Raw genomic sequence first — 23,352 nt, forward strand, 5'->3', positions numbered from 1 at the left:
ACCTGCATGGCCTCATGAGAGGACACAACCCCTCGTTATCATGCAACAGAGACCCACAGCAATGCTGGTCATTAATGCAGGTAGAGGGGGCCAGGCGCTCATCCACTTTGTTTCACCAACAAAGAATGCAGAGAACGTTTCGACCTTTGCTGCTGATGGAAAAGCACTGCTCGAGACCACCTCCTCCTTTCGACAACCATGCTGAGAAAGCGGGGCCTTCTGTGTCATAAAAGTGACGTGGAAGGAACTCTGTTGCAGTGGGAAGTATAGTGACTTCATTTTAATTCCACATGAGAGCTCCCGTGCTGTTGTGCAGCAACATGGAGACACAGAGGGTCAACAACTCATGGGCTCAAATATGAGCCCGAAAAATTTTTTGGAATTTTCATTACTTTTCAATTAAACTTTCCCAGAAATACAGTATTGAATAGAGCATTAAAAACCCATGAGTGAGTATGCTTCTACATAGGCTGTATTTGCAGCCAAAGAATATTTTCTTACACACCTGAAGAATGGTAAACTCTCTGGGGCAAAGAAGATTGGTTTGGTTTATTGGAGTTTAACATCCCAAAGCAACTCAGGCTATGAGGGACGCCGTAGTGCAGGGCTTCGGAAATTTCGACCACCTGGGGTTCTTTAACGTGCACTGACATCGCATAGTACACGGGCCTCTAGAATTTCTCCTCCAAAGAAATTCAACCGCCGCAGCCGGGATTGAACCCGTGTCTTTCGGGTCAGCAGCCGAGCGCCGTAACCACTGAGCCACAGCGGCGGGATTGGGCAAAGAAGAGGTTAATGCTTACCAATACATCAGAATCGAAGGTAAGGGCAAATAATGTCATTACTATAATACTGATGTTTACAACACAATATATAGAGTGATGTAGACCGAAACAGAAGACATGCCCAAACAGCCAGTAGATTTCTCAAAACACAAGATGTGGTCTCACAGGGGGTTCAGTGCTGTCCGAAGACGCCATCTTGCTTAACAACTGCGTCACATGAAGCACCGCTCTGGGGAACTGCCACACACCAAGGACCACCGGCGGTGAGGAGGCATCTGCAACACACAACATGCCAACGGTCAAGAGCTCGTAGGCACTAGACTAGACATTTGGTACAGCTGGTGTGGGTTCATCTTAAACAAACAAAAAAAAATAACATTGCAGGCACTGTAAGCCACTTTTATCACACATCTCTCTCTCGCACGCACGCACGCACATGCACACACACACATGCAAAATACGTAAGTACAAGGCTTGCTTTCATTTTTATGTGGTTTAACATCCAGAAGAAACTCAGGTTATGAGAGACACCGTAGCAGAGGGCTTTGGATAATTTCGACCACCTGAGGGTCTTTAACATGCACCGACATCGCACAGTACATGGGCCTCCTGCATTTTGTCTCCATCGAAATGCGAACACCGCAGCCGGGATCGCACAGGTCAGCAGCCGAGCGCCATAACCGCTGAGCCATCACAGAGAAAAGAAGTTTGTGCCAGGAATGCATCATACAACTCCTGCAGTCATGCATGAAATGCAATATAACAGTGACATAAACTGAAAGCCAACAACAGCTGAAACCAAAGTATAGGGGAATTTTTATTTTAGTTTTATTTGTTGTGCTGATCATAGAGGAATTAGCAATGTAATAATTTTTTCAGCTCAAAGCTATCGTAGTATTTACTCGCATAATGAACACACCCCTCACTGTCATTGAGAATATTTTTTTTTTTTTAACCATTCACTCCTCTTAGCACGTTTCTCAGTTTCGTGCCATCCGCAACACACTGATAACATCATGACATAATGGGAAGCTTGCAAAACTTCTTCTCACAGACCGGCAGAGATGACCTAAGGTGCTCAGCTAGCTCTTAAGTTTTTCATGAGGCAAGCAGAACGACGGTACTTCGCGAATGAACACCACTGCTGGCAAACAAGCTCTGCCTGTGAGGTGTTGAATGAAGCCTAACAGTCAAGGGTCAGTGCAGTGTTTGTATGCAATAGCAACAGTGCTGACCCCACGTTGCACATAAGGGTTGGACTTTTCGGTTTTTATTTTTAGAAAATTTGACAGACTTTTTTCAGTATTTATTTCAGAGCACCACTTCCAGTTTTTATCGGCAAAAATTTTGTTTTCTAGATAAGAATTTTCAGTTTTTATCGGTGAAATATATGATCCTCATCAAGCGTACTTAAAGGGACACTGAGGAGAGCACTATTAATATATTTTTATAGCAAAATCCGATAGTTCGGCATGTCATGGCTTTGTTGCCACTTGGCCGGCAACGAAAAGTGCATTAATTTCTAAGAAATTTGGATTCGAAGTTGAAAAGGTTTTTCCCGCCGCTGTGATTCAAACTTGGGATTCGGCTATGACGACAGAGGACTAAGTGACGTAAAACATGACGTGACATGACGTGATGCAGACTCCGTGATTTCTGGCGGCCAGCAGTGCGGCCTAGCAGCAGCCGAAAAGAAAGCTACCGCCGGCCGCACGTTGAAGGCATCTATCGGCTATTGCGGCCGTCGCTACAGTCGCTTCGCTTACGTTTGCACCGGCGTTTTGCGAGCGTTACGATGGATCTCAACGAAGTTCTCGCAAATAGACACCTTTAGCATACCGTGTACCTTGATACCGCTAGCGGAATACCGGGAGCCCGCCTAACGCCGGCGAGCAGGCGCTGATTGGTCCCGATGCTTCAGGCGAGCGCGTAGCTGCCCGGCACGTGGCGCCATCTGGCGACGTCAAGGAGATTTGCGCATGCATTGGCTGCGCCTCAGTGATTTGTGCTTCTCGTGTCCTAGCGTTGCTAGAACCATTGGTTCTAGCAACACTGTTTTGTTATATGACGTCATGACGCTTGTACTTGCGAGTTTGGCCTGTGGCGGCGATACCTGTATTTTGGTTCTTGCTCTTTTCTACGTTACAAGAGCTTTGTTGTCAGTATGAGTGACGTTTTTGTAATCAGGAGCTGGTATTCTGTCGATACAAGCCAACTTCAATTTTTCCTCAGTGTCCCTTTAACACCCTGGGTTCGGATCCCACCGGCGGCATGTGGTTGTTTTTTCTTCTGCTTTTCTAATCAATTAGCTTTAAGCGACAACATATTCAGTAATATTCTTACTTGATCAACACCACAAGAAAAAAAAAACAAATTAAAATATCCCCTGTGCTCCTTGGTTTCTGTGGCTGTTGGCTTCTCTCATATTTATAACGAGCCCCTCATTCCCCTTCCCTTGTTTGCTTAACACCCTAGAAGCTATTCAGAACCGCGCAGCACGTTACATCACCTCAAATTATGGCATATACACAGCATCACCAGGATTATATCAATACTCAACCTTTTACGACTTGAGAACTGCCCAAAAACCTCACAACTTTGCATTTTTCATAAATTGTATTTCAACTTTCCTGACCTCCGCGACTCAATACTTCTACCTCCCATCAGAACATCGCGTCACCTCTTTCCTGAGTGTTCAGCGTCTACATGGTTCTACAACAGCCGTCAATAAATCATTTTTACCTACAGCAATAGAAGATTTGAACCAGTTACCAGACCACATTGTAAACAAGCGTGACGCTATTAAATTTAGAGACGCACTAATCGAACATTACAGCAAATGAAAACTCTACCTCATGCTTTTATTTTTACCACTTATTTTTCTTGTTCTTTGTTGTTGTTGTATCAAGTGGTCACTACTTTACTAACTGCAGCAGCAAAAGGTCCGCAAAAAGTCTTTACGGCCGTGAATACTGATTTCCAGGCCAGAGGTCTCTGTCTTTGCAATGCAAGTTGCTCTCAGGGTAGGATCACAGCTTTGTTATGCGTTCAAATTACGGCTGAGGCGCATTATACCCCTGTCACACGGGCACTTTCGATCCTCATTGAACTCGATCTGCATCGAGATTTTCAAGCACGCTCGAAACATCCGGTGCTACACGGGCATTTTCAATGCTCCTTGAGAAGTTTCCCTCATGTATGTTAGGTGGCGCCAAATGTTCCTCCAACAGCCATAACATGGTGAAGACCGGCAACACTGTGCAGTAAGGAGCAGCGGTAGCCAAATCCATAGCCAGATGTGTGGCACACCTCTGCTGCTGTGCGACGGAACCCGAGGGTCCGCAACCCCTCCGTCTGCGATTTCTGCGTAGACTGCGGCGTTTCTGTTCTGGTGCCAAAAATCATCTAGGCGGTCTTGCCAGCAGTCGCGAGCGGCTGTCTCGCGCTCGCTGCACAGTGTGCGCGTCGACGAGCAGGAGGACGCCATCTTTGTTGTTTACACTGACGGCGAAGCTTGGAGGGTGTAGAGATTATTTACAAATATGTTTGCATATAAGCAGGCATAGTGCCTTAAAATGTTCTGTCTTGCATTTTAACCAATTACTACAATAGCAATTGTGGTTTTGTTTTGTTAACTATTGTTTATTTTTATAGCTTCATGAGAGCATGAGTGCTTTCGTTTGTGCTTGGAACCTCAAGCATCTTGAGGAATCGGCATCGAGTCAAGCAGGATCGAGCTCGATTGCGCTTGAAAGTGGCTGTCTGACAACCGCCAATCTGCATTGAGTTCGATGAGCATTGACTCAATGAGGATCGAAAGTGCCCATGTGACAGGGGTATTATTCTGATGTCGTATCCCCAAGGTCATGTCTGCACAATGTCATGGTAAGAACTTTCTTCATCGTTGATTTCTACAGACTCCAGCATGGCCTTCCATTGCACCATGGCCTTGGGTGGATGACAAAGCAGTCCGGTGAAAAGATCTTTCTTGAAACCAAGCATCACCAAGTTGGCCTCCATCTAGGTTACCTAGGTCAGGTGCAATCAAAAGGGGGGAAGTGTCGATTTGAGTTGCACCGTCACTGTGTAGTTTCGTTTTCTGAGCTTCACTACCAGGCCGTGAGAACCGCGGCTGTCAACCGTGCTCCAGCAAGCCAAGCCCAGCTGCACGCCGGTTTGGACGCTAACTGATGCGCCACTGGTCGTTTTTTCTTTTAGAAGGCATCTCGCTACTCGGGCACAAATGTTCGTTCCCCTCGCTTTTGTCCGCATGGACCTGCGCGTCGATAATGCGCACTCATCACGAGCTGCTCGCTGTGTGGTGGGGCCTCCTTACATGGACACAGCCAATTGAGAGGAGGCTCCACTGCTACTGCACTGCACCTGTGAAGGAGGTCGCTGAAAGCTTTACTATTCTGAAGCAGCTCTGCTTTGATATTCCTGAAAGTGGTCATGCAATACACAATGACGAAAATGTGAAAAATCATCAATGCCATGCCGTTTTCTATTTAAAAACAGACGACCATAGCCTATTTTCTCACCAATTAAATTTGATTTTGGTTTTATGAGGTTTAAAGTCCCAAAGCGACTCTGGCTATCAGCGGCGCCGTAGTAGAGGCTCCAGAAAATTTCGACCAATTGGGGTTCTTTAACATGCACTCCCATCACAGAGTACACAGACCTCTAGCATTTCGGCCCCATCAAAATGCGACTGTCCCGTCCGGGACTGAACCCGCGTCTCTCGGGTCAGCAGCCGGCCACAATAACCACTGAGCCACCACAGCGGCTAAATTAAATTTGCTGCGGTGCAAAACTGTTTCTGAAAGCTTTTTTTGTAGCCATTTGACTATTGCATATTTGGAGTTTCAGTCTTTTTAGGTCTTAATTAATGTGATTTTCCTTCATTGGGAAACCAACGCATGACTATTAATAAGTTTTTTTCAACTGCACTTGAGTAATCATATCACAAACGCTGTCTTCTCACGGTGACGGTTATCCACAGCTATCTCTGCCAATAGCCGGAGCGAAGATCTATGGATAAGAATAATTTGCACCGTAGAGGCAATCAAGGGTGTCCTCGATGCATGGGAAAGGGTACATGTCCTTCTTGGTTATCTTGTGCAGGCGGTGATAGTCAACACAAAAACACCCTGAGCCACCCCTTTTCGTCAAAAGGATGACTGCCGAGGCCCAGGGGCTATAGGAGGGTTCAATAATGTTGTTAGCAAGCACTTTCGTAACCTCGGCGTTGATGACCTGACACTCGGCGTGGCAACTCGGTATGGCCGATGGCGGATAGGAGAAGCATCCCCGGTGTCAATGCGGTGCATCACAGAGAGAGCTTGGCCCAGCAGGACATTATTGAGGCTGAAAATGTCCGAAAAAGATTTGAGAAGGGCTCGAAACTCTGCTGTTTGGGCTGGACAGAGATAGGGCATCATGGTCATGAAGGCGTTCGGCGAAAGCGACGTAGGCTGGTTATGGCCTGCGGAATCATGAGAAGGATCAGTGTCGAAGGCAGCGACTTGGCACAGCGCAATGGGGGAGAGCGTAGCAATGCAAATGTCGGATGGAAGAACTTGAGGAGAGAAGCCGAAGTTCAGGAATAGCAGAGACAGAACATTCACCTTGACGGAGGCGATCGTATAGGGCAGGGCAACGTTAAAAACTACGTAATCGCTACGGCACTGAGATTCCAATAGATAGAACGCTCCCAGAAGCAGTGACTGGTCGCAATGAAGATGCAGGCGCCAGAATTCCGCATGTGGCAGAACACACCACTCGAACCCGTTCTTCATTGTGCGCGCACACGAGTGTCAAAAATTTTCCACACAGAACTTAGAAATGATGAAATGGTGAGCATTACATTTATGTGACAGAAAGCACGAACAAATCCTCCACACAAGCCCAGCATCACCCTGTCCCGCAGACACTTCGAACTCACTGCAAGACTACCCTAGTTAGGTACGTGTGAAACCCGCAGAGCAGATGTGGAGTGGAGAGAGACACTAATGCACAATCAGTGCTTCTAGTCCGTCTCTGTCCCACCTCCGCCACCCTTAAGACTGAAAAATAGGCATTCCATTTCACAGCAGGTCTCATCATGCCTCAACCAAACCGCAGGAAGCGACTTGCTATCATTGTATGCTGGAGCGCATTTGTCAGTACTGCCAGTTATCACCCAAGCTACATACACTGATCATGAATTTTTTCAAATAGAGATGAAGCATTACACATCTGAAAAAGCTTGCCAGAAAACCTGCACAACTACATGGCTCTTTGCCTAAAGTGAACAAGCGGGTTGCACCTCCCAGCCATTTTCGCCATCGGCCATGCTGCCTGAGAGATTTTTAGACTTTTAAGAGCGTTAACTCTTACTACATAAGTTTGTAAAGGATGCGTCTGTCTGCAATGAAAGTCAAACTGACCAAAACAGTAACCACGTGACCACACTATATCACATAGCAGCACCCCAATTTATACCTACACTTTCGATCCGTTATATATCTGCCAGTATAGCGATCATTGAAGTGGGACCCCAGCTGGACCACCATTTGCATAACATTCGAGGCCCACCCGTTTGACGCAGAATGTTTGAAGTGGTGTCAAATGACTTGGCATGTTCCTGAGGATAAAATTACTAACTGAGATGGAGCCCAAAATATTGTTACGGCTAGTCTTACAGCCAAGGCGTTCTAGCCGGTTCAACAGGCCAGCGGCGAGCGGTTCAACTGACGAGCGGGAAGCAGCGCACAACGGGGCACAACACTCCAACTTCCCCGTCTTCCTTTCTCAACCTTGCTCTTCTTAGCTCTTCTTCAAGCCCGTAACACTTCCCCCGTCACAGGCGAAGCCCGTTGGGCGAGTCAGGCATCAGCACAGGGATGACAAAGTTCCAGCTGCGTGACATGGATGAGTTCCGTGCGGGCAGAACATCAGCCGCTTCTGGTGACGCGTGCAATTCCTATAAGTGAGGTCACTGAGTCGCTCCAAGATTACAAAGGGACCGATAGGGGTTTGCGAGCAATTTCAGACTTAAGCCACTCTTCCTGAGTGGACGCCAAAACCAGACCAACTCGCCAGGGAGATAGGTGACTTGGCGATGATGGTTGTCGTAGCGGGCTTTGGAGCGGTCTTGTGAGGCGAGAGTTCTCAGGCGGGCTAGTTGGCGGGCTTCCTCAGCACTGCAGAGGATCTCAGCGATGCCAGGGTCATCGTCGGTGGAGAACGGAAGTATAGTATCCAGGGTGTGTCGTGGAGAGCGGGCATAGAGGAGGAAGAACAGACTGTAGCCCGTAGTTTTGTGTTGAGCGGTGTTGTATGCGTATGTGATAAAAGGTAGGATAGAGTCCCAGTCTTTGTGGTCAGAGGCGACGTACATGGAAAGCATGTTGGTGAGTGTCTGGTTGGTTCGCTCTGTTAAAGGGACACTGAGGAGAAATTGAAGTTGGCTTGTATCGACAGAATACCATCTCCTGATTACAAAAATGCCACTCATACTGACAACAAAGCTCTTGTAACGTAGAAAAGAGCAAGAACCAAAATACAGGTATCGCCACCACAGGCCAAACTCCCAAGTACAAGCGTGATGAGTGACATCATAGGACAAAACAGTGTTGCTAGACTCAATGGTTCTAGCAACATTAGGACACGAGAGCCACGAATCACTGAGGCGCAGCCAATGCATGCGCAAATCTCCTTGACGTCGCCAGATGGCGCCACGTATCCGGCAGCTACGCGCGCGCCTGCAGCATCAGGACCAATCAGCACCTGCTCATCGGCGGTAGGTGGGCTCCCGGTATTCCGCTAACAGTAACAAGGTACACGGTACGCTAAAGGAGTCTATTTGCGAGAACTTCGTTGACGACTTCGAGAGCGGGATCCATCGTAACGCTGGCAAAACGCCGGTGCGAACGTAAACGAAGCGACGGCAGCAATGGCCGATAGATGCCTTCAACGTGCGGCCGGCGGTAGCTTTCTTTTCGGCTGCTGCTGGGCCGCACTGCTGGCAGCCAGAAATCACGGAGTCTGCGTTACGTCATGCGCACGTCATGTTTCACGTCACTTAGCCCTGTGTCGTCATAGGAGAATCCCAAGTTTGAATCAGAGCGGCGGGAAAACTTTTTCAACTTCAAATCTAAATTTTTTAGAAAAAAATGCATCTTTCGCTGCCGGCCAAGTGGCAACAAAGACATGAAATGCCGAACTATCGGATTTTGCTTTAAAAAAATATTAATAGAGCTCTCCTCACTGTCCCTTTAAGCCATTAGTTTGCGGATGATAATGGGTAGAATGTCTGAACTGTGCTGCCCACAAACAAAGTTCTTCAACAATATCAGTGGTGAACTGGCGGCTACGGTCGCTCATTACAACTCGTGGGGGCCCATGGTGCAGGATCACAGAATGCGACAGAAAGACAGAGACCTGATATGTAGTAACCGAGGGGAGAGCAACTGTCCCACAGTAGCGAGTGTGGTAATCTGTACAGATGACAATCCAACGGTTGCAGGCATGGGACTTGGGAAAATGACCCAAGAGGTCTACCCCGACCTTCTTAAAAGGAGATCTGGGAGGCGTCAAAGGGTGAAGAAGACCAGGAGGGGTACCGGTGGGGCGTTTGTGACTCGCACTGTGCACAGCTAGCCCCATACTTCTCAGTCGTATCACGCATACACGGCCAGTAAAAGCATTCTTGGATGCGGTGGAGTGTCCTCGCAGAACCCAGGTGTCCCGAAGTGGGATCGTCATGCATGACACGCAAAACAGAGGAGCATAGGCTGTCAAGCACCACCAGAAGGAAACGGAGACCAGTGGTGGAGTAGACCTTCTTATAGAGAAGACCATCACAAACACAGAATGCACAGGAAGTTGTAGGGGCCTGCGCAGTGTTAAAGAATGGCATGAGATGCTGGTCCTTCCGTTGCTGCTCGTGGAACGCACGGGCATCGGGGAATCTTCTACGGAAGCGATGTAGTGGTCAAAGTTGTCGGCATCACATTTCGTCGTAGCGAGCGGAAACCGAGAGAGAGCCCACGTCAGCGTGTCGGCGTCCACTCTTGTGGGACACGGTGTAATCAAACTCTTGCAAACGGATTACCCACAGTGCAAGATGGCCAGATGGGTCACGGAGGTTGATCAGCAAACAAAGGGAATGGTGGTCGGTAACCACTGTGAAAGGTCGTCCATACAAGTAGCAGCAAAACCGATGAACGGCAAAAACTACCGCAAGGCACTCCTGCTCAGTAATGGTATAGTTACGTTCAGATTTGCTCAGGCAGTGGCTGGCGTTAGCAATGACGTGTTCCTTGTCGCCATAATGTTGAATCAGCACGACACCAATGCCAACAGCACTGGTATCAGTATGCACTTCCATTGGGGCATAAGGATTGAAATGGCATAGAATAGGATGCGATGTGAGGAGAAACTTAAGCTGGTGAAAAGAAGAATCGCACTCAGATGTGCAATCGTAGGGAGCATCTTTGTAAAGCAGGCACGTGAGTGGGTGACCGATGTGAGCGAAACGGGGAATAAAGCGGCGAAAATACGAACAAAGTACGAGGAAGCTGCAAAGTTTTTTAGCAGTCTAAGGCACTGGAAAGGATGCTACAGTCGCAGACTTCTGTGCATCAGGGGGAACACCCTCTCGGTCGATGAGGTGCCCGAGCACCAATGTGTGACGTTCATCAAAACGACATTTCTTCAAATTAAAGGGACACTGAGGAGAAATTGAAGTTGACTTGTATCGACAGAATACCAGCTCCTGATTACAAAAACGCCATTCATACTGACAACAAAGCTCTTGTAACGTAGAAAAGAGCAAGAACCAAAATACAGGTATCGCCGCCACAGGCCAAACTCGCAAGTACAAGCTTCATGACGTCATAGGACAAAACAGTGTTGCTAGAACCAATAGTTCTAGCAACACTAGGACACGAGAAGCCAAGAATCACTAAGGCGCAGCAAATGCATGCGCAAATCTTCTTGACGTCGCCAGATGGCGCCACGTACCCGAAAGCTACGCGCGCTCCTGCAGCGCCGGGACCAATCAGCGCCTGCATGCTCACAGCGGTATGCGGGCTCCTGGTATTCCGCTAACGGTAACAAGGTACACGGTATACTAAAGGTGTCTATTTGCGAGAACTTCGTTGACGACTTCGAGAGCGGGATCCATCGTAACGCTGGCAAAACGCCGGTGCAAACGTAAACGAAGCGACGGTAGCGACGGCCGCAATAGCTGATAGATGCCTTCAACGTGCGACCGGCGGTAGCTTTCTTTTCGGCTACTGCTGGGCCGCACTGCTGGCCGCCAGAAATCACGGAGTCTGCGTTACGTCATGTGCACGTCATGTTTCACGTCACTTAGTCCTGTGTCGTCATAGGAGAATCCCAAGTTTGAATCAGAGCGGCGGGAAAAACTTTTTCAACTTCGAATCCAAATTTCTTAGAAATAAAGGCATCTTTCGCTGCCGGCCAAGTGGCAACAAAGCCATGAAATGCCGAACTATCGGATTTTGCTATAAAAAAAATATTAATAGAGCTCTCCTCGGTGTCCCTTTAAGCCCCAGACCAGCGCGTTTCAGGCAGTACAGTGCAAGGGTGAGGCATTCGTTGTGCTCACTGAATGTCCGGCCAAAAATGACTACATCATCGAGGTAGCACATACAAATTTGCCATTTCAAGCCCTGCAGGATCGCATCCATAAATTGCTCGAAAGTTGCAGGAGCATTGCAGAGCCCAAAAGGCATTATGTTAAATTCAAAAAGGCCGTCTAGTGTGATAAAAGACGTTTTCTCTTTGTCCTCGGGATGCATAGGGATCTCCCAATAGCCCAACTGTAGGTCAACGGATGAGAAGTACGATGCAGAGAACAGGAAGTCAAGGGCATCATCAATCCGAGGAAGTGAGTACACATCTTTCTTTGTTACAGCATTCAGGCGGCGATAGTCCACACAAAAGCACCATGTGCCATCTTTCTTCTTGACCAGAATGACAGAGGCGGCCCAAGGACTGTAGGACTGCTGTATAACATCCTTTTGCAACATATCTCTAACTTGCCCATTGATGACCAGGCGTTCTGTTGGGGACACTCTGTACGGCTTATGTTGAATGGGGTGTGAGTAACCGGTGTCAATCCTATGCCATGTACACAACACGGGAATGCTACGGGAACCGCTGGGCTCTGAAAAGTCAAAGATGAATGAGTATTTGACCAGCAAGGCTTCCAAGGAATCACGCTCGGCACTGCTCAGGGATCTGCTAATCATCCGATGCAGTAGTGAGTCAGTGGCTGGAGTAGCAGCAACTGAGTCTGGTGCGTCAACAACCAAAGCCACCGAAGCAGGGCTATCTTGATTACATGTGGCAATCTTCATGCGTACTGGTAAAACCACAGGTTGCGAAGAACAGTTGATGGCCCACAATTGTGTCCTGCCCTGGAACACCGACACCAGGCAATGCGGAACCAGAATGAGTTTCTTGGCACAGTTGGAATAGAGAGGCACCACTGTAGCATTGAAGGTGTCGGAAGCACAGCTGGAGCATGAAACTGGGACGCACATTCTTTTTCTTTTCTTTCTGTGTCCTTGTCTTTCGCGCTGTTTGAAGGAATCATAGTTTACCAACTAGCCCGCACGTCTACCCTTGTAAGCACATTACAGAAAGCAGGGGCAGACTGGTATCCTCGGACATGCAAAACACATCTTCTCGAGCCGGCATCTCTCGAAGAGTCCAGATAGAAGGAAACCATCAACGCAGAGTTCCCCAGAGCGGCAGTCGACAGTTGCACCACACATTCGCAAAAGTCAATACCTAGGATAACATCACGCGCACATCTCAAAAGCACTACAAACTCCGCTATAAAAACCGTTTCACCAAGGTACACCACAGTACTGCATATCCCCAGAGGGCACAACAACTCAATGCCCATGCCATGAAAGTTAACACTGCGGTCCCAAAGAAACATAACTTTGCGGCCTAGCTGGTTCTTGAACAACAAACTCATAATTGAGATAGTTGCACCTGTATCCACTATGGTCATTGTAGGCACACCATCCAAAAGCACATGAACCGTGTTTTTCAACATAGCAACTGAGGGAGGAATTTCTATACGCAGCGCAGTCTCCAGCGGCCTCACCTCCAGCTGCCGCACCGACTAGTTTCCCGGCGAAGGCGATGGGGAGCGTCGCCGAGGTGACAAAGAACGGCGCACAGAAGAGAAAGGCGGTGGAGAGAAACTTCGGTCGGAAACGGGAGAGTGGCTGTGTTGTCCGTCAGGCTCAAGGTTGAGGGCCATTGCCAAGGAGAGTCATAAGAATCGTCAACTGGTGGAGGAGGATGGACGAGCTGCTCGTATCGAGGTGGTGGACGGCAGCGGCAGTAGCGAGCAATGTGGCCCTCGATGCCGCAGCAGTGGCACATGGGAGCGGTGCGACGAAGACCTTGTTCTCTAGAAGACTTTGACAAGGCGGGAAGCACTGAATACCCATGCATGTCTCCAGGCCTTCTGGCTGGGCGCCCGAAAGAGCGTGCAGGCGGTCGCGAACGATGTTCATAATTTGGATCGTAGTGCAATTTGAAGCCAGCCGAGCGTGAGTAGGAGTGAGATGGATGACTAGGGCCACTGAACCTGGACGTGTGTGCAGTATTTACTGAACATAGCCCGGGCATCGAGGGGACTACAGATGGGCACCCCTGATAAACGGGAACGTCGGACAGCACGGATGGTGCACACCGTGGATGGAGCTCGAATCACAAAAGTTCCTCGCGAACTATCTGGCGGATCATAGTTGAGAGATCCGTAAAGCGCTCTTCAATGCTGGCCACAGTTAGGACGTTCGCCAGACGCCCAAATTTGGGAGTAATACGACGAGTCTTCAAAGTCTTGAATGTGCGGACGTGCCAAATGACATCTCAGACGGTTCCCAATCTCTTCCAGCCAATCTCTTCCAATCCACGTTACTTTTCTCAGCAACTTATGCAGATACTCTGCACATGTGATGCAGACGATGTGAAAGACTTCCTTAAACTGTCACAAGAGGCTGTGCACTACAAGGGCAAGTGTGCTAGTACCTGCACCTCAGCTATGCACAGGAGCACCGGTAATATTGTCTCCCTTGTAGTCAAAATAAGGCTTGACGTGAACCATCAGTGTCACAAAATGTTGGCGATCATTCAGGTCAGTGATTCTTCCCACCATGTATTTGAGGGACAATTCACTCTGATGTTCAATTTGATGATTCATGCCGTATGATGAGCATATTGAGCGAATGGTCACTGAGTGCGGCAGAGTCGTGCTTCCGGATCCGTGGATATATATGGTAACTTTTCTGACACCTCTTGCTTAAAACTCTTAAAGCCAAAAGGATCGAGAGGCCCCGCTTTCGCGGTCTCGAATCGTACTGAAATTCAAGATCAAGCAAGCATTTGCCCTTTTGCTCTACGCGAGGTTTCTGTCCTCGCTGAGCTCGCCTTAGGACACCTGCGTTACCGTTTGACAGATGTACCGCCCCAGTCAAACTCCCCGCCTGACACTGTCCTCGGAACAGATCGTGCAGGCCTTCCGCAAAGCCCGAAGGATCACGGAGGCCCCCGCACTTGGCGCTAGAAGTGTGGACAACACAATGATCCGCTTTCCGCTCCACCAAGCAAAGAAACGATGAGAGTAGTGGTATTTCACTGACGGCCACGAGGACCCCGCCGAAACGAGGCCGTATCCCGCGACCTCCCACTTATGCTACACCTCTCATGTCTCTTCACAGAGTCAGACTAGAGTCAAGCTCAACAGAGTCTTCTTTCCCCGCTGATTTTGCCAAGCCCGTTCCCTTGGCTGTGGTTTCGCTAGATAGTAGATAGGGACAGTGGGAATCTCGTTAATCCATTCATGCGCGTCACTAATTAGATGACGAGGCATTTGGCTAAGAACTGTAATTTCCCCGCATCAGCGGAGTGAAAAGGGCCCCCAAGGTGGTGTTAGTTAACGTGTCTTGCCGTCGCCAAGCTGCAGAAGCGTTTAGCCTCACCGTACTTGGCCATGAGTTCACTTGACGGCGCGGCAAGTCACGCAATGTGTACTGCCGCGCTCGTTTAGAGGAGATGTTATTTGTACGAACATAGAATGATGGGGCCTTGGGGGCAAATGCCTTGAAAACTGTAGCAGCGCATGACTAGTTAGTAAGGGCTAAAATACAACTAAAAAACGGCTAAAAACTAAACTAACTACAAAATCTAAAAGCATCTAAAAGCTGGCCAAGTAGTCGCCCCCAAAATTAAAAACAGGGGTCCAAAAAGGAGACTACTGGCTTAAAATCAATAAAAGACAAAGTAATAAAATACTAAAAGGTGCTAAAAGCAAGGAGGTGTCAGATAACTAAAGTCCTACGGGTTGGGAGGGGCAAGGCCGTCACTTCACCAACCGCGCGAAGCGGCTGAGCATTACAATGCTCCCGACCAGTGTTCTTGCAGAGAGCCATCCTAGATCGGCCTTTGTGAGACCGAGTACGGCACCAACTTTCGCGGTCTCTCTGCACAGCATGGACCTTGCCCCGAAGGCCATCCCCCAGAACTTGACGGTTTCACCATGAAAGTGTGGGCGGAGTTGTTCATATTTCGCTGCTTTGTAGGCGCACATGCTTTTGAGAATTCCTACGTTCGTGTCCCACGTCACAGCGAAATCGACCACGTGGACAACCCCGCCCTTCCTAACAATCATGTTGGGGCGGAGACGTGAGCCGCTCGGGGCTGCAAAAGTCTTCTCTCTTTCTATGACCGCTGTAGGGTCTTTCTCAAGTACCAGCCTGGCGACATTCTTTGCGACAAAGTTGTGTCGCTCACTGCGTGGCAAGGATATACTCTTGCACTCCTGGAGAATATAATACGCGGTTTCTGGAGCGTGGCCACAGCGCCGGCACAGGCGGTCGTCAGGATTTGTTGAGTGTTTATTGGACAATGTTCGTGTTGGATAAAGATTCGTACGCAGCCGTAGAGCCTTTATCCTGTCGCCATTTTTCATGATACTGGAGGTATAAGAAAGCCATGAATTGGCTGAAAACTGATCCTTAAAGGCGAAAAGATCCTTGTTAGAATACTTTGCCTCTAGTTTCTTCCACCATGCTATGGAGCCTTTCTTGATGGCCGAACTTAGTTCTTTATGTGAATTGACCCCCTCAGGCACGCCAAACTGCTGTGCAATTTGGTTGAAAGATGTTTGCAGGACGATCTCAAAAAGAGCATCAACGAAGTTGTCGCCTAGGCGAATGAGTCGTCCAAGTGCCTTGAGTTGCACTGCCTGGGCGACTCGCTGCAGTTGCAGGAGCCCCAGCCCTCCACACCTTGACGGCAGCCACAAGTGGGTGTTAGGAAAGCTATGTGGAAGATGTAATGCCTTCTTGACCACACCTCCCATCAACTTGTCTAGGCGACCAGATTCAGTGCGGACATTCAGAGTGTTGGATGCTGTATATAAAAATGCATTCATACTGGTGAACAGCGCAAAAAAGGCGCAAAAAGGTCAATAAACCCAGTTGATAGTCAGCGCTTGTCTTGTTGTTGTCCCGCCTTTTTTGCGCTGTTCACCAGTATGAATGCATACCAACTCGCCCAGATCTCAGCCTTACTAAATATAAAAATGCGGGGACCACCAGCTGCCGGAAGCAGTGCAGCTTCTGAAATGGTTTAAGACTGGCAGCACCTATGAGTTGCATAAGGGAACGTGCCATGGCGGTAAGCACTTCAGGTTGTTTCGTAAGGTAGATTCCTAGACCCAGATATTTTATAGGAGTGTCTTTTGGAACCGGTTGCACCTCTACACAGCCAAGGGTAACGGGTGGCAGCTCGTACCTAGCGGTTTTGGCACTATGGTCGTAGCGCCAACCGAAATACTGTGACTTTTGAGGGTTCAGGCGCAACCCAGCATTCTGAAGGTATTGCTCCGTGTTTCTAAGTTGGGCCTGGAGGCCTTCGAATGTATCAGAGACTAGGACTATGTCGTCCGCAAATGCTAGGGCACTCATTGATGCACCCCGCAGGTGCACCCCAAGCCCCAAGGCGTTCAACTGTTGTAGCAGGGGGTCCAGAACACAATTAAAAAGAAAAGGTGATAAAGGATCCCCCTGCTTAATGCCTCTCCGGAGAGGGACTCTGATGTCGTCTGTGATGCCATCGGACCAAAACGTTGTGGTACCGAATTTGTACATGTCACGTATGAGCGCAATGAAGCGCTGCGGCACACTCCTGCCCTCTAAGGCCGCAAACAGGGCATGATGCGACACCGAGTCAAATGCCTTTTGAATATCAAGACTTATGGCGAACAGCGGGCGGTGCAGTTTTTTCATCGTCCTCATGAGTGCTTGCAAGATTATCAGGTTAGAGGACGTTGACTTGTCCTCTGAAAACCCGGAGACCCTGAAACAAGAGAGTCATAGTTACTCCCGCCTTTTACCCGCGCTTTTTTTAATTTCTTCACGTTGACATTCAGAGCACTGGGCAGAAATCACATTGCGTCAGCACCGTTACGGCCCTCGCAATGCTTTGTTTTAATTAGACAGTCGGATTCCCCCGGTCCGTGCCAGTTCTGAGTTGGCTGTTTTCTGCCGGCCGAAGCAAGAACCTCGGGCACGAAGCCCCCGGAACAAGCACAGCTGTGGCTTTCCACAGGAAGGTCCCGACGCTGGTCCGGGCTCGGCCGCACCGCTTTTGACGGCGGCGAGCCTCGCCCAGTCCCGGTGCAGTGCCATTCCTGCTTCTGGACCCCAGCCCGACCGGCTCAGCCCTCAGAGCCAATCCTTTTCCCAAGGTTACGGATCCGTTTTGCCGACTTCCCTTACCTACATTGGTCTAGAGACTAGAGGCTGTTCACCTTGGAGACCTGCTGCGGATATGGGTACGGTCCGGCACGAAAATCACACTCCCTCACTCGGATTTTCAAGGGCCGACAGGAGCGCACCGGACAGCGCAAGAGCCGCACTGCTCTACGGAGCCACCGTCCCTATCTCGGGGTGAACCCATTCCAGGGACTCGATCTCCTTACAGAGAAAAGAAAACTCTTCCCGGGGCTCCCATCGGCGTCTCCGAGCTGGTTTGCGTTGCCGCACTGGGCCCCAAAGGACCGATCTCCGTAGCCGGGTTCGGGACTGTTAACCCGATTCCCTTTCGGTTGCAGCGGGGCGTCTCCGATTCGACAGACAGGATTTCTCCTTTCCCTAAGGACTGACTGACCCATGTTCAACTGCTGTTCACATGGAACCCTTCTCCACTTCAGTCCTCAAGGTTCTCACTTGAGTAATTGCTACTACCACCAATATCTGCACCAGCGGCGGCTCCAGGCGGGCTCGCGCCCGACACCTTCAACGCCCACCGCTGCGGCCCTCCTACTCGTCGCGGCTTAGCACCCCCACGTGCTACTCTGCCAGCGATGGCCTTCAATGGTGTGCAGTAAAGTAAGGCGCTAATTTCCTTCAATAGCAGGCCAGAATGTACATTTCTTGCTTGCTACATACTCAGTCAAGTCTTTTAGGTTTGGAATCTTATCCGCTTCCTGCTCTTTAACTCTTTCGCTACCGCGCCATAGGCGATCGTTCGCATATGATAGATTCAAATCGCCCGCGCAAAAAAGCTAATTTTGGAGCGTTGTGGACGTGCTCCGCCATCTAGTTAGCGAGCTCAACAACTGCTATTTCGATTGCAGCCTTGGTTTCAGTGTTTTGACATGAGGGGGCGCCGTGAAAAATAAAACTTTGAACGGGTGCAGCACCGTCAGCCGGAGAAAATGGCGTCCACGTCGCCGCGCGCTCCTCGGAAGCGAAAGCTGACACCGAGCACGTCGGCCGGTTTCTGTTTCGTTTTTTGCGACGAAAGTAGCGGTTATTAGTCGGGCAACAATGTACAAACGTTGGATTTCGGTTTCGGCAGCGAGACTTCGCCTCGGGAGCCTGGAACGTCAGCGCGTACTTGCATGTAAGTTCTGTTTTCGTTCGCTGTGTGTTTTCTGCGGTGCATACGGTTTGTAATTGATGACAGTGGTTTATTTTTGTGCTTCAGGGTCTTGACAACGTATGGCGAAGACAGTTTGCCAAATGCTCAAGGTCGCGTCGCGTTTTTCAACCAAGACGACAGCTAGGTGTCCATATCGGCACATCGCTGCGGAGCGGCGCTCGGAGATTCGCTCGATTTCTCGACTTTTTTTTGATGCTCTTCATGGCGGAAATGATGAAGATCGTGTGCGGAAACACTAATAAGTATGCATGGATGAAGATTTTCAGCAAATTCGGCGTGACGGCTCATGGGAAGACGTGAATCTGTTGGAGATTCTGATGTTCATTGGAATCATCATATACATTGGAATTGTTGACCTGCCACGACTGTATCTCTACTGAAATACCAGAATAATCTATTCTGGCCCTCTTCCATCAAAAATCATTTCTAAAAATTGGTTTTTCGCTTTTTTTGCTTTTGTTTTTTTGCACGTAACGGACCCGGATGATTCAGTGGCGGCAGCTTCTATTGGAAACACTTGAAAAGTGTCCTGGCTTTTGAACCACATCGATAAAACTTATTTCATCGATCCTGATGTTTTAGAGCTTGCCTAAAATGCCAAATTTTATCAGCTGGCTTTCAGGGAGCAGCTCATTCAAGAAATCTTCGGGTATGATGAGGGAAAAGAAGTTCACGCCCCCAATCCTCTCGTAGAATCCATTCAACACCAACCGAAAAGAATGAAAAAAAGAAGAAACTACAAGCTCGGCTATCAGAGAACAAGGGAGGAACAAAGATAAAACCTTATGTGAAGCACTTGTCAGTCTACCTCTACTTCACATCTTCACCTCTGATTGCTCTTCACAGTGGCACCACAGTCATGACCCCTGACTTGACAAGCCATGGAAAGTGCAGTAAATTTTTCTCATAGCTGAAACTGTGAATAATGACAGCTATAAACATGTGCAACAGTTTGTATATTCCAGTTTTCCTCTAATCAAGTTCGGGCTTAGTGCAGCCGGTAATTTTTGTTTTTGCTATTTACTTTTTTTGTGTTTTTAGCAAATTTCACAAATAAATGTTCATTTACTTTTGCACACACAACTCTGGTGTTTGTTTCATTCAGAAGTGTAACTAATAAGCTACAATTTCAAGCATTGCAATATGTGCTGGGTGTATTAGTTCTTGAGAAAAAAAATTTTCTTTCAGTACGCTCCAAATCGTGCATTTTTCCGCGGTAGCGAAAGAGTTAAGAAATACAGTCGCCAACAGGTATTTCGGACTCGGCGGAACCTGAAAAATGGTCCGAATAATCGAACACAGTCCAAAAAATCCGTGAACTAAAAAAAATTAACTTTTCTGCGAAAAACCGGCTTTCAGAATTGTGAAAATCACCGCTCCCCATGTTCCGCCTGCAAGTGACAATATTAGACTCTATCTGAGTCATAACCGTGCTTTTCTCATGACTGCACCCTGTCACATCATGATACCAGATAGTGCAACGCAGCCGCAGTCATGCCGCGAATGAATGCGCTCGCTGCGCGAACCAACAACTGTCAGTTTGCATGGGGCAATGACGTTCGGGAAGACCGAGAGGTAACCCACGGGAAGACACAAGCGGAAGCGAGCGCCTCCGAATGCAATCTCCCCATCTACCACATTTGCTGCCGCGCACCGTGGAGTGTGTCGTCCAAGCCGCGGCGGACGCTGCAGCTGTCCCACTGTCCCGTTTTCAATGCGATCGCGCGCCCTTTGTAGGCCATCTCAATGGCAATGGAAAGCATCTCATTACCTCGAATGGCAACGATGGAGAACAAATAGCCAAGCCTGTCCAAGCCAGTCCGATTGCGCCCGCCAAGCCGATTCCGTTTAAATCCAAGATGGTGGCACGGTGGCAGCAAACGGGTTGGTAGTGACAGCGATGCCCGCTCACGTCCATATTAGGCCGAAATAACAAACTTTCAGTTGAAAAACGAACACCACAATATTGTTGACATCTATTTTAGTCTGAAAATTCAAACTTCTAGACTTTGCAAGGTTTGAAATATCGGTCGTGAAAATGTACACGTTTCTATGAGGTGCGCGACGGTTCTGCAGCAAAGTCCGAAATATCGCGCTAGTCCGAATTATTGGAGTCCGAAGTATCGGTTGGCTACTGTACTTAGCAGACTATTCAAAGCAGCCCCCTCAAGACGCATGTGCTTCAAGTCTGGGTCATCCCTAGAGGTGCTTGGCTTAGAAAGGTGAGACGGGCATTCTGGAAACTTTGAACGGATGGTGCCTGGGCAAAGGCGCAGATGCGGAAGCAGTGCAGTGGTGGTGCGCCCCTTAACCTCGTCCATGTGGGAGGCCTCTCGCACCATGTCGGCCTCAATAAAGTGAAATTCGCAAACCTAGAGGGAAGTTAAATTTTGTTTAAATAGCAGCTGTAAGTTGACAAGGGAGTTCTCTTGAAAAGCTGCATTCCCCACTCACAATTCTAACCAGCTTCCTCATTTAAACACACTTTATATAATGCAGCGCTCAATTTTACCGTATTTTTGAAAAGTAATCATTGTCTGTAGCTTACCCTGGAGTGCGGTGACGTAACAAAGTTTGCTCGTGGTATCGCCCTAATCCAGGCTTTCTGTTCTTCATTCTGGGGAAACTTGAAAACATTATTTTTGGGCTCCGATTTGTAATTACTCTCGCATTTGGGCATGCAGCACGTGCTAGGCGTATCCTGGCAAAGCGTAATCCACATTCCACTCCAGTGAAGACACTAGCATGTCATCTTGATGAACGCAGAATATCAAGTGCAGCACAAGGCGTAGACGCTACATGCGCGGACAACATCTAGAAAAAAAATATGTTAGGAAGCATGTGGCGGCATGCCACGACTTTTCTTGCCCCGACACTATCAAGGGAGTGTCACGTGTTTCAGAACTGATCGCATTGTCGTCGCCATCGTCTTCCACTCCCGACGTCTCCGAATAGGATGGGTTAACCATTGTATACACGATTTTAGTTTCGATACCTGGGTGCCGCCATGTTTGTTTTACTCCAGCGGTATGCGGCTCCAGCGCCGCCTACCGCCGACACCATCGTAGGCTGATAATTTGCAGCCCGTGGGCTGCCGACGAAGCAGTGTGTGATCTCTGGAAGTGTCATATCCGCCCGTTTTATTCCTGCCAGGCCTAGAAATTTTGCGTAGGGGTTCGCCTCGAGTTAATCCATGTGTGTGCTATGCTATTCTGCAACAGCCAACCGGGAGCAGGCGACCATTCTTCCATGGAGCGAACGACCAGCATCGGTGAGTGCCATGCTCGCAGTTCATGCGTGCAGTTTTTGTCGCCGGTTGACTGTAGGGCAAACGCGGCATGGTGTTGCATGTTACAAAATTAAAACAAAATGTGCTGAAACATAAGATCGCGGAGAGCAATCGAATATCTAGTTTTTCGTGGAGCACAGTTTCTCATCTGCGTTTTCGCTGCCTGCTTGGCCATGGCGAGTGTGACAGTTTAGATGCAGAGCTCGCGACAGAGTACCCCGTTCACAAATTGAACATTTTGGAAACAACAGTGAGTACTTGACCGAAACGAATCCACGTTTGATCATTGCAATGTTTGTTTGCGAATACGCATGCGATGGAACTGAAATTCGGTCCATCCTGCCACTTGCGTAGGGCTGTTCGCACTACGAGCGACACAAGCCAGTTCAATGAAAGCAATTCACATTCTAGCTTACTCCGCTTCCGCCAGTACTCAATGGTTCACAAATACCGAAAAATAAGTAATTACACGGTCTGATAGGTTGGTACGCTAATGTAACGCTATTACCGCTTACCGACAGGACGAATCGCCGCACCTGTGTTGAGAACCCCAAACTCAATCGGGTAGGGGCTCTGCTCAAGTCGTTGCGTTTGTTGTATCTCTGGCACGGTTATGCATAGCGGACTTTTTTTTGCACTGCATTCGACTTGATTTCAGTCGAATAATTTAGTAGAATGAATGGCAGAGTTCACCGTCCCATGCATACCACGTTTTTTATTCTTATGTTGCCGTGGCTGCATTTTGGCTCACTTTGCAGTTGGGTAAAAGTCCGTGTAGTCGCTTCCATTCATGCCATGCTGTGCAAATTAAATGAGTATTTTTGTACTAACGACATGTTTTTTTTTGTTTTTTTCTCAGGTGGCGGTGCCTACACGCTCCCGATATTGGAGAACATGTGGGGTGGCGAAACAATGTTGTGGCCAAATTTGTGAAGACCTCACATCGTGTACTGCTGAATTAAAACAGCTTTGCCAAGGCCATCCGAAAGCTTCGTCTCTTGAAATTATACAGATTATAGTTTGGCAAGCCAGGCGCTGCGCTTCATTCCGCGCCCAATATTAAGCACAGGCAGAGGTTTTGTTTCTGTATGCATTTCATTCACAAAATGCTCTGATGCGTAAGCTTGTTGTTGGTGCAAGTATTTTTTGACGTCCACTGCCAATGCAACTTGGGGCCGGCGGGAAATGGTGAAGTATATATCACAGACGCGCTGAGACCTTTGCATTAAATGTTGCGCGTACATACTGGGGGCGTTTTTTTATCTACTTTCGCCTCCCCTCCCTTTCCGC

General features: G+C 48.6%; 1 protein-coding gene and 1 pseudogene across 2 annotated transcripts in view; both read right to left on the reverse strand.

Annotated features, from left to right (window-relative positions):
• The window catches only part of LOC149367723 (uncharacterized), a 107,259-nt gene that overhangs the window by 46,128 nt on the left and 37,779 nt on the right, over positions 1–23,352 (reverse strand). For both annotated transcript variants that reach the window (XM_089557229.1, XM_089557238.1), the window contains exon 4: positions 951–1,060. Coding sequence is in view for 1 of the 2 variants with exons in the window: in XM_089557238.1 (XP_089413364.1) it covers positions 951–980 (30 nt within the window). In the remaining variant the exon portion in view is untranslated. The remainder of the gene's footprint in view (positions 1–950; positions 1,061–23,352) is intronic.
• LOC149367724 (large subunit ribosomal RNA) lies at positions 14,053–17,618 on the reverse strand (annotated as a pseudogene).

The sequence above is a fragment of the Amblyomma mixtum genome, chromosome 1 (genome assembly GCF_055824585.1).
Source record: "Amblyomma mixtum isolate Tamu chromosome 1, ASM5582458v1, whole genome shotgun sequence".
In the NCBI taxonomy this organism is placed as follows: domain Eukaryota; kingdom Metazoa; phylum Arthropoda; class Arachnida; order Ixodida; family Ixodidae; genus Amblyomma; species Amblyomma mixtum.